This window comes from Bactrocera dorsalis, chromosome 4 (genome assembly GCF_023373825.1).
Source record: "Bactrocera dorsalis isolate Fly_Bdor chromosome 4, ASM2337382v1, whole genome shotgun sequence".
Classification (NCBI taxonomy): Eukaryota; Metazoa; Arthropoda; class Insecta; order Diptera; family Tephritidae; genus Bactrocera; species Bactrocera dorsalis.
In genome coordinates, this window is record NC_064306.1 from 16,675,922 (window position 1) to 16,687,966 (window position 12,045).

General features: G+C 36.4%; 1 protein-coding gene across 3 annotated transcripts in view; it reads right to left on the minus strand.

Annotated features, from left to right (window-relative positions):
* LOC105222178 (uncharacterized) overlaps window positions 1–12,045 on the minus strand; it is a 68,745-nt gene continuing 56,700 nt past the window's right edge. For 2 of the 3 annotated variants that reach the window (XM_049454592.1, XM_049454590.1), the window contains exons 4-8: window positions 8,265–10,848; window positions 7,997–8,133; window positions 7,359–7,923; window positions 6,368–6,491; window positions 1–6,298 (exon numbers count right to left, since the gene is read on the minus strand). In XM_049454592.1, coding sequence (XP_049310549.1) covers window positions 4,730–6,298; window positions 6,368–6,491; window positions 7,359–7,923; window positions 7,997–8,133; window positions 8,265–10,848 — 4,979 coding nt within the window. In that variant the 3' untranslated portion in view covers window positions 1–4,729. The remainder of the gene's footprint in view (window positions 6,299–6,367; window positions 6,492–7,358; window positions 7,924–7,996; window positions 8,134–8,264; window positions 10,849–12,045) is intronic. The other variant, XM_049454591.1, reaches the window with a different exon arrangement.

The window sequence follows — 12,045 nt, forward strand, 5'->3', positions numbered from 1 at the left end:
CTCCTTTTCGTATTTAACTAAGAAGTAATTCCGCAATTATATGACGAAATGTAATTATCAAAAAAATGATTGTTAAAATATTTGAATAAAGCGAAATTCAGCGAACACAAGAGACAATATTCTGCATTAGGAAGCAAACAGACAATTCATGCTTGCCTTCAACTCACTAGGAGACTGTTCAGATTCCAAAAATGAAAATCGATTGCAGAACCACTGCTCTTAAATTATAAGTATATCAATAATTCCTAATTAAATGAACCAAAGCTTTAATCACTGGCACCTATTCAAAAAACAAGATTAATCTTACAACGGTGAACATATGCAAAGTTATATAAAAACTTGTATGAGCTATGTGGAGAAAATAGTTTTCCGAAATGAATAAAGACCGAAAATTACACATTTTTAAAGGACACAAAAAACAGAAGCAGAAAAACATGTATTGCACAATTAAATCGAAAGAAATAAAAGGCTGAATTTACTTAATATAACACCGTACTTTGTTTTTATTTTTAATATGTTGATTTATTTATTTTATATTTTAGCATTAAAAATTATCATTTCATTGTTTTATTTTTTTGTTTCCATATATTTTTTTGCTGTTTTTAATCAATTATAAAATAAAAAACAAAATGATAATTATAATTATTAATTTAAAAATAAAAATTTAATCTTTTAATAATTCACACAATTGCTAACTAAATTTAATCGATTTAAAATAAATTACAAAATTAATCATAGTGAATTAATTATGTTTAATATAGGTTTTACATTTAAGAGCGTTTTAACATTTAATATATAATCATACATAATAATTAAATTTTTTAGACGTTTATATTTATTTTTGTTTCTAATTTTACATTTTAGTTATAATTAAATATGTATGTTTGTAATTGGTACAAAAAATAAAGAAAACAAAACTCAACGCAAGTTTTCTGTTGCAATTAAATACTAACATTCTTCCATATACCTACACATATACATGTAATATTTATACATATGTACTTTATATATAATGTTAAACCTTAGATACACAAATAAAAAATAATTAAATTATTTGTAAAAAGACAAAAGTAAACCGGGTTTTCCCAATTGCATGTCTTTGTTCATTATTGTACAAAGTATTTTGAAATGTTTTTAAATTATTTTCCATGCCTTGATAACTTTGAATTAACGGATATAAATTTAACAATGAATAATTTAAAAGACGATCGCAATTTGCTGTAAGAAATTCAATAGATAATTTATAATTCACTTTCATGAACAACCAATTTATTAAAAAAAAAGAAATACAATATGTAAAAATAATTCTCACCTAAACATATGGCTCTATGTTATGATTTACAATCCCCCATTGGCAGCAATAAATATATAAATATTCAGTGACAATTTTGCATTTTGCTTACTGCCTGCAAAGATGTAGGTATATTGATTTAACAAATGAAAAAACTCAAATTCCTTTTTCATTTTACATATTTTTAAATTAACCACTTTTTCTTTAATAAGCCACCGCTACCTCAAATTTTTGCTAATTGCATCAAAGTAAGAGAAATAATATTAAGGAAAACTAATTATAGTATGCTATAATAATTATATTAGCGTAAAAACTTAACATTTTCCAAAATTTTCAGTTCACACTATTTTCAATAATAGAATTTTTACAGATTTGTTTAAATTATTACATGAGATGTGGTATGGGCAGGCCTGGGGTATATTGATGAATGTGTATTTGTAATGCTAACATTTTACGCCAGTTATATGCAATTTTTATAGTGTTTTTGTTTATAAACTAAATAACTAGTGGCTAATTTTGTTTTGCCTTTTTAGAAATTGGTGATTTTTGTGTAAGAAGGGTGTGTATTTCTTAATCTTTGTAAATATTTTTTTTTTATATATATTTATAGGTTTTATTAATTGTGTTCATTTTTTAGTTATATTTTACCCATATGATTTTTGTTACACAATTTATTTATGGTTTATTTTTTTGTTAATAATATTTATATACCTTTACTTTACTGTGTTTATAATAACGATACATAATTTTATAATTATTATTTATATTCTTACCAATTTTGAATTTAATGTATATTTTTATCATTCACATTTCTTTGTTATTTTTTATTTTCTTATACACGCTGCTTTACTTGTATTAGATTCAGCATATTTCCGTAAGCTTACAACTTAAGGCATAATTACAAACTAAATATAATTTAGTCACAAAACTTTTTTATTTTCATTTTATTATTGTAATATTCCTCAAACTTTTTTTCCTTTTTTGCCATACCCTAACGTGATTGGCTATATTTTATGCAGTCCTACTGGAAACTCATTTTTATGAATTTCAAGATAACAGACACATATTTATATTCACAATTTCCTTCCTCCTCCAACTATTTTTCTCATTTCAATTTAGCTTTGTTTGCTCCTCCAAGCCAACAAGCCGTATACTAAATATATGAGTCAAAAATTTCAACTTTCACAGCTTTTTCTCCCTCTCACTCTATTCTGACTACTAATTTGATTCATAAATTCTTTACTCCACGTGGTCAATTTCCAACTTTATTTCAAATTTTTGAATTCTTTACAATCATGCTTTATGCAACACTCATTATATTTTCTTTAACTAAGTAGTATATGTAAATTTTAAATATAATTATTTATTGTATTCTCTTTTTTGTTTTGTATGAATAGCAAAAACTTAAGCGTTTCGTCGTCTCTTTTTCTTGTTATTTTTTTTTATAAATTTATATATACAAATATATATCTTCACTTTCATGTTTACATAATTTAAATTAGATTTACATTTGTATAATTTTTCTTTTATTTAAATATATTGTAGAATAGAAAAGCTTAAATGGTTTATATATATATATATGTATATATTTTTAACTTTTTTCCGCGCAACCACAGCAGCGTGCTTTTACTCAAAACCATTTGTTCTCATTTAAATAAGTTAGCTATACTTTATTCTTAAATCAGGCTTATAACTGTAACTCGTTCTTTTTATTTAATCAGCAGTTTTTGCATTTTATTTTTATATTTCTTTACTCTATTTGTTTGTTTTGTTGCATAAGTCTTAGCGTTTTTATATATAGTTTTTTCATCTCACATACTGTCAATGTTATGTCGAAAATAGCATAAATTAGTCTTAACCGAACATACATATTTATAAACAAAATGCACATTAATTTTGAGCCAAAGCTATTTAATGATTGATTCTTCACTTGTATCTAATGAGTCTTACAAATTGTAATTCGCCCTCTTTATTCCATGCCAGATCACAATATTTTTTTTCGAAAATAAGCAAAAAACGTCAACATAAAAAGTTAAGAATGCTAAAAATAATGCCTTGTTTTTAAACATCGTTACCATCAAAACTGATTTGTATTGTGATGACTTGTATGTGGTGAGTTTAGAGCGTTGATTGTATTATTGCATTTCAATTTGCCGTGCTTTCTAACGTTAAGCATTTTCACAGGATTCCAAATTTATAAGAGCTGGTTAAAGAAGTACACTAAAAAATATTTTGTAAACGATTAATATTATCCATACGTAACAAAATATCTAATAAATTAACCGAAGTAAAACGTGATTTTTTGGTAACAGCGAACTTATGTGTATTTGAACCGTAAAACAGTTTGATTGTTCACATTACTCTCAAAACTGTGAATTCATTTCGATGTTGTTTTTTAATTTATGTTCTATCTATAATGACAATTGCAGTCTCAAAAGAAAATAAAATGGATTACAATTCGCTACTCACATAAAATAAATAAAAAAAAAGAAAAAATCCAATTGAATAATTATCTCCAAGTTGCGTCATTTCATGACTGCAAAGAATTGTACTGAATTTTCGTGTTCATTTAACCAGCTCCTTTTTAATCCATAAATTTATACAGTTGTTACGTGTTTAGTTTAATTTTCACATTTATATATTTACATATATATAGTTTAGTGAATTTGCATTGGTTTGTTAAAATTCCAGGCTTATGTTGATGGGTGTATATGGGAATGCTACGGTATACAAATTATTTTTATAATACAAAGTTTTGTGAGTTCTTGAAAATTTGGTGCAAAAGTATTCTTTGAAACTTTGCCATAATTTTTATGTTGGAACGGTTTAAGAAATTTCGAAACAAAAATATTTGCTTTCTATTTTAGTTCTTATACTTCGGAGTTACAACTGCCTGAAACTGCTAAACGTTTACAATAACTCTTGTCCATTAACTGTAATGTACCGTCTGTATACAATTAAAATATACTGGTAAAGGCTATTTAATTCTATAATTTCAGATTTTTTCCTGCAGGCGATTACTGGACTATTAATTTGAATTATGCCAAGACAACTGGTAATGCATCAGTTACGGCGCTTAATTTTTAATGCAAATTAAAGTTGGATGACAATGTAGCGTGGACCTGGGCAGACGGCAGAATCTTTGCTGCATACCAATAGTTACTTTTTCTCACAATATATCTCTTGCACACTCTCACTCAGTAGGTTTTTCATTTAGTAATAGTGGTTGTTGTTGCTGTTACCATTACTGCAATTGCTCTTGTTGTAATTGCGATTATTTTGCAACTGGTAATGTTGTTGCAAGTGTTGTTGCTGCTGCCGTATGCGTTCGTGTTCACAATGCCAAATTTGTGGAGCAGGTGGTTGCTGTTGTTGCTGCTGCTGATGTTTCTGTATCGGTTGTTGTTGTGGCGTTCGTCCAGACGCCTGCAGTCACAACTAATCTTCGTCGCTGAGTGCTTCATATTGCGCCGACAACAGCGGCTTCGGCTCAACTACTGGCGCACCACCTGATGCTGCGGCGCCGCTAGAAACTGTCATGGCAACACCTCCACTGCCAGTGATACCTATCGAATGACTGGATGTTTGCTTACCAATGTGTGATGTTGGTACCTGATGACCCAACGATGATAATTGCGATGTTGTCATTTGTGAAGGAGGTGCTAAAGCCGCTACTGAACTCGGAACATTAAGCGCGCTGTACGGATATGCGTACGTCGTTGGTGCAAATGTTGTAACCGGCGGTTGAGGCTGATACGCACCTAATGGTGGCGGCTGTGAAGATACTATGCTGTGATGTGTATCGTTATTGATGTTACCACTACCAGCACTACTACCACTGGAGGATACTGTCGACGCTCGTCTATTATCGCGCCCATCATCGTACTGATTGGGTGTTTTGCGCATTGTGTTATTAACTGGGCCATCGTGCAGATCCTTGCCTCCGCGATGATCGTTGTGTGCATGCTGATGCTGCATTTCTTCATCCTCGGTGCGCATCACTTCCACAATGCGATTTTTTACATAGTTCATTGTGTCAAATGGATGATTTTGTGTCACTGAACCACTAGATGGGATAATACCAACACCACTTCCACTACCACTATTGCCCCCTGTCATACGTTGATCATGAGGTGATGGTATCGACGACGAACCACCGCTGCCCCCGCTACTGCTACGTGCATGCAAACTCATAGGTGGTGCTACGCTAGACGGTGGGGTTGGACCGTGCGAGTGGTAATAATGACTGGCAGCCACTGCAGCTGCATTCTGATCATGTGGTGGTTGCATCATCAGATCATATTTTCGTGGACTCACAGTTTGCTGCATTCGAATAATGTTGCGCTCATCAGCTGGTGTATTGGAACGGCCACTGCCGGTCGCCGACATGCCACTATTACCTTGAAGGCCAGAGGCACCACTGGTGCTGACCGTAACTCCACTACTGTTGTTTTGTGTGTTAGCTGCCTTATTTCGTTCGGTAACCGCGGCCACAGCGGCCGCTTCTGCTTCTTTCTGTTGCAATCGTCTATTATATTTTGTCCAATGTTCAGTCATCACCATCGGTTGCTGTTCCTGAAGGTAGGGCATATAGTTAACATGTGGTCTTAACTGCATCGGGTTCGGACAATAATCATTCGCTATAATAGAATCCGCCAACTCGCCGAATGTGATATTCGTTTTCAGTATTTGCGGCTGCTTTTGTGCCTGGACCGGTGCTTGGGATGTTGGGGGCAATAATGAAACACCTGGTTGAGTAGATAAACTACCAGGGGGACCACCACTCTGAATACCGCCTCGGTTTATATGAGAAACATTACTACCACGCGAATTTACTACACTAACACTTGGCGATTCATGTTGATTACTACTACTGCTGGCACGATCGTTGTCCAAGTCAATGTTGATGACACTCGGCGAATTCGCCTTGCCATTATTCTCGGCTGCGGCCAGTGAGGTAGCACTAGGATGTTGCCGTACTGAGGGAGGCAATTCACGCGAATTATACTGTCAAATAAATATTTGCATTGAAATCATTCTAACACTTTTTCAATTTATAGATAATAAAGTACTCACATATGATGGTCGGTTCATATTGGCTGGATTCGGTTCCGAGCTGCCCTGTATGATCGATTGCTTTATGATTGCATCGATTAAGACCTGTGCTGACAATGTACTGTCCTGTGGTGTCCTATGATATCTGCGCGTTAGTAAGATTACAAACACGTACACAAACACACAGATGAAGATGCCAACGTTTGGTCGAGACATTCATGCGGTAAACGGTGAATGAACGATGGTTTGATGGTTAGCAGTTGATGAATGGGCGAAACATGTTGGTGATGATACATATTCACAAATATTGAAAGAGAAAAAGAAAGAACCATGAGAATATGAGCCGAAGATTGTTGATGAGAAATATATATGTATGTATTAATAATTTATTAGTATCTAACTGTCTTGCATAAATATATATGTAAGCAGCGCAATTAACATAAATCCGTAATAAATCCAAAAAAAATCCTTCGAAACTAGTAAGACCTTCGAATGCATTATATGTATATGTATAAGTTATGCAAACACATGTGGGAATGACATAAGACATATTATATGGATGCAATAAAATGAAATTGTTTGAAATATTGTGACCCCACAAAGCCTCTTCATCTATCATTGAATTTCAGACGTCAAATATAAATTTCCTAAATCAGTCGATTCAATGAAGCTAAAGCCACCCAAATGAGTATAAAAGATGCACTGTCAAAAAAAATCATTTTAACTGACACAATACTTAATTTTTAATTTCAATATTAATTTGCTGTCCCTTAGAATTATGGATTATTTGCCGATTATTTAAAATTACTGAAATCACCAGTTTTGCTTCGAGTACATTATATTTGAGTAGTAGCTTGTAGTTTTATAGCTTTTATTGAACTGTGTCAATGTTCAAATACCTAGTTGATACTTATTGCTTCATCCTTCTTGAGTTAGTGATGTTTAATGTACTATGTACTGTTATTATATCATGCTTTATAGTTTCCGTTTGAGGCTTATTGTATTCACTTACATATCTCTTTCTCGATCGGGTATAGCACGCGGTGGTCCGGTTTCGGGACCCCCTCGCATATAATGCTGAGCCGCTGCAACTGCACTCATGCGCTCTGTCATGCGTCGACCCGCTGCATCGCGCTCGTTCGCAGCAATGCATTCCGCCATGCGTTCCCGTTCTCGTTCACGATCACGGTCGCGTTCCCTCTCACGTTCTCTCTGTTCACGTTCTTTTTCACGCTCTCGGTCGCGTTTCTGCTGTAAATCACGATCCCGCTCGATAGCATGTATCCTACGCTGGAGATCAGCATTAGCAGCAACGCTCGCCGCAGCCTGTTGTTGGCGATATTGGTGATGCTGTTGAGCCGCTGCGCGTTGCTGCTGATGATAGCTCAACTGCATCATTTGGTACCGTATTTCCTGTTGAGTGGGAGGCGGTTGGTTCGGAGACGAATGTTGTTGATGAGGTGGTGGCTGTGGCGCTTCATGTCGCAGTTGTTTTTCCTCCTTCTGTTGTGATGGCACTGGTAATTGTGGCTGTTGTACGGCAACATCCACAAACGAAGAAAATGCATCATGACCAGCTAAAGAATGACAGGGAAATACATCCAATAAATGTTTCAATGGGAAGCGGAAACGTCTTAATAAAGTACTGACCTGGCGGATAGTTATGTGGCATCACATGTAAACGGCTTTGAGGCATTGTTGCAGGTGAGGGTGGCTTTGAACCAGTATTATGGCGTTGTATTACACCTTGTCGTGGGGGAGGCGGTGTGCGATGAGGACTGGGAGTGCTGTAAGTTAAAAACGTAGATAAATTCCGGGTAAAATCAAATTTGTCGATTCGACTTAATAAAAGCTTGATAATACAAGTATGTTGAACATTGTTTATTTGTTGTGGTATATTTAAAATACTATTTCTTACCTGTTCACATGTTCAGCGGGTGAGGCACGACTTGAATACTCAGTTCTTCCACGGTCCTTGTCGTAGAATACCAGTGCGCTGGCTGAACCACTAACACTATTACGAGGCGATGGAGACTCTTTGTCCGAACCACCGCCTCCTCCACCGGCACTGTTACTGCTGCCACGTGATACGTTTCGCTGTTGACCCTGCATTTGCTGTGACGTTATATAGTCATGCAACACTATCTGACGAGTGCTCAGTACTGACGACTGATCTACGGAATAAGGTGAACGCGCATAAGGCGAGCTGCCACCATAGCCCTGCGGCTGTGGTGCTTGTGGCGATGACTGTTGCGGAGGTGGCAACACACCGGGATGGCCAACCACTGAAATTTGCTGTTGTTGTGCTGGACTTTGACGCTGCGAAGTTTTATAATATTCGTATGAACGTTTGCTCTCCATGTGATGTGAAGGCAAGTGAATAGGTGTGCCCTGGGTTATAGAGCCAATTTTATTGTTTGCATCGACACCAGAAGGAGGAGTCTGTCTCAATATACTCTCAAACTTAGGGCTCAGCGTCGCAGGCGAAGGATGTACTATAATTTGTTGGGCATTATTAACTGGCGTACCATGTGTAATGGAACCTTTCGGGCCAACCATTATTTGTTGTTGTTGCTGTTGTTGTGATGGTGATGCTGTTGTTGTGTGGGAAGATGGACCATGTATCAGCTGGGGACTTAATTTGGGCGCCATTTTACCACCAACTTTGCTACTATTACCTACTACTCCCGATGGTAACTGCATGTGAGTCTGGTGCGTGGACAGAGGCGGCTGTTGCGGTGGCGGTTGTCCGCCGCCCGCTTGAGATCGTGCGCTCACGACACCTTGTGTTATGGGACCAGGTACTTGAGGCATGTAGACGGAACCATGTGGTCCCTTACCCACTGTTGCCGGATGTGGATGATATAAATACGTTGGATTTGAAGGGCCTAGATCTGGACCACGATATATAGATGCAGCGTTGCCGACATGCTTAACAGCACCTGGTGGTGGTTGATGGCGGGGCCCATTATCAGTGCTCAAAGAACTTGTACCGCTGTTCAATGTATGAGGTGATGGACCATCTCGTGCAGGTTTCTTTATTGAGAGGTCAAGAGTCTGAGGTTCTGGTTCGTTGTTCCGAAGTTGTTGAGAACCAACGCTGGACATTGCATATCGAATTGCATCTGATGGCTGCTGTTGTGTTGAGGATAGCGTCTTTCCAGATTTCACCACCGGTGTTATAGTGGCCTTGATTTCATGTTGATGTAACATACCATGTGGTGGAAGGTGTTGGTGAGACAAATGAGAGTTTACAACAGATATTGTTGCTAAATTTTCGGGGTGCATAATGCCACTAGGAGGGCCTTGGCTACCCGGTGGACCCTGCCCAGCATTTGAAGTCGATGCATTTGATTGACGTGCATTCAGACCTATTGGTTGCCCATGAGCTTGCTGCTTTACTATAGCTCCTTCATTACGGAACTCACCAACTATTGTAACATCATTATTAGAATTCTTATTATTATTATTACTGAGATCTCCCCGACTGCGTATGGGTTCCATGATCGGTTTCACGCTATGCATAGGCGCCGCATTCGGGATTTGTGAAGGCATTTTCACTGGTGGCGGGCCTTTGGTTTTAAGCGACAGCTCGATTACTGAATATAAAACATCTTGCACATTCGCACCAGTTTGTTCGCGTGGAGGCATTCCCATGACCGGCTGTGGTGGTCCGTTCAGTTGAACAGCGTGAATTTGTTGGGCATTTGCTATTGGCGGTGCGAGTCCAACGTTGCCTTGACTACCCAACCCACTGCTATTTAATATTACTTTGGGACTTTGACGGTTCGCTGGCGAATTCTCGTTTTCCTCGTCTGCAGTCTCAGTAGCTGACGAATCATACTCCTCGGATGTTTTCTGCTTTTTTGGCGCTTGTCCCAGTGGTGGTAGCAAACGTTCATCGGCTTTAATTCCAGCAGATGTTATAGTTACCGTTGCAGTATCCCCCGCATTAGTGGCAACACTAGCTGCAATTGGCGTCTGTGGCTTTTGTATATCCTTTGTCATCGAGTTATGTCGTTGTGATTCTGGACTCTCCACAGAAGCAGTATCACTTCCACCAACTTCCCGTTCATCGCACGACGAAGTACTTACATCAGATTCATCACCATCCATTCGACGATCTTCGTCTGTAAGGTTTATTTGCGGATCAAGATCCAATTTACGCCGTATACGCATTAGACAAGCCGAACAACAACGTGTTGCCTGCGGTGGTATTTGGAACTCTTGAAAGATGGGATCTCGTATATCGGACGCCAGATCGAACAAACGTGCCGGAATGTTGTGTAGACGTTTAGCGCGATCTTTCGGATTCGGACATGTCGGAATGGGGCAATTCGTATAACGATTACGTACCGATTTACATTGACACGAGTTACAGACTCGCGCTCCCACCGGTATTGTGTCATCTGGAATGCCATACTGTTGGCCGCGACCCTTTTTAAGAGGACGTGTACGAGGACAAGCCTCTGCCTTGCAAACGAAGCATGTAGCCAATTTATCTGCATAAAGAGAAAAAAACAGTTATTAGTAATGATGACGAAGCTTGTAAATACAAAAAAGTCAATGTGAGTTCCAAATAAGAGAAGCTAATCTATTTTAAGACTATATTTCAGTTGGGTTGTATTAGCGACTCCGCAATACTTTTCTTTATGGTAAGAATAAGAAAATATAGCGACATCAATCAATCGTGTTAAAGTAAGTATTTCACTATTACATTTATATATACATATAATAAAAAGAAACAAAAGAAAATATGAGTAAATAATGAAACATCTCGAAGAGCCACATTTAATGCAAAATGAAAACAAAAGAAACGTATGTGAACAGCGCAAACAAGCGAAGATATTAAAAATTTTAAGTTAATTAATTGCATGCCCACTACCTTCATTCTCCTCATTAGCAGTAATATGTTAAGGGCAACAAACCGATGCTCTGCAAAACCAATCTGAGTTTGCAAAAGCAGTTATGCAAAGGTATCAAAAACCAAGGGAAGTAGACATGAAGACTTTTGGATGTAAATTGATATACATAAGGATATTGTTCATGAGAATAAATATGACCGTGACGAATTTCACTACGTGAAAGTTTTACTATTATACTTCTTCCGATTTTTGTGTGAATTAGAAGTCGCTTATATTAGACTCGCTCCAATCCGGATACAATTTAATTAGTAAATTTTTTTTGTAAATTTGTAAAACATTTACTCATTAACGCTGTCAACTATTTTTTTCAAGAGTTTTATTGTTCCCATTGTAGTTATTTCTTAATTTTAAACAAACATAACTAATGAAATATTTTTATTTCAATTAACTATATCAAAGAAACATAAATATTCGTACTCGTATGTACTCTTGCCGACAATTTTTTTTCAATGGGTATCAAGGAGACTTTAGTAAATAATGACTGCCCCTTAGAGACTTTATGGTTTGTGAACATTTAAGGAATTAAATGGAATTGCTTTTCGACTTAAAAATAGAAATAAGCAAAATACCAAAGTTATGTAGAGACATACATATACATATGTATATGCAACAAGCTTAATATAGAAACGGACAGAGTAAATAAAGTTCGTCACAAAGTTTGTAACAGTCTGAAGGAAAAGTCGGAGATCTTATAAAATATACATATAGTATATGTAAATAAATGATCAGTTCGTACGTCTATCTGTATATACGCGAACTATCCCCTCATTTTTA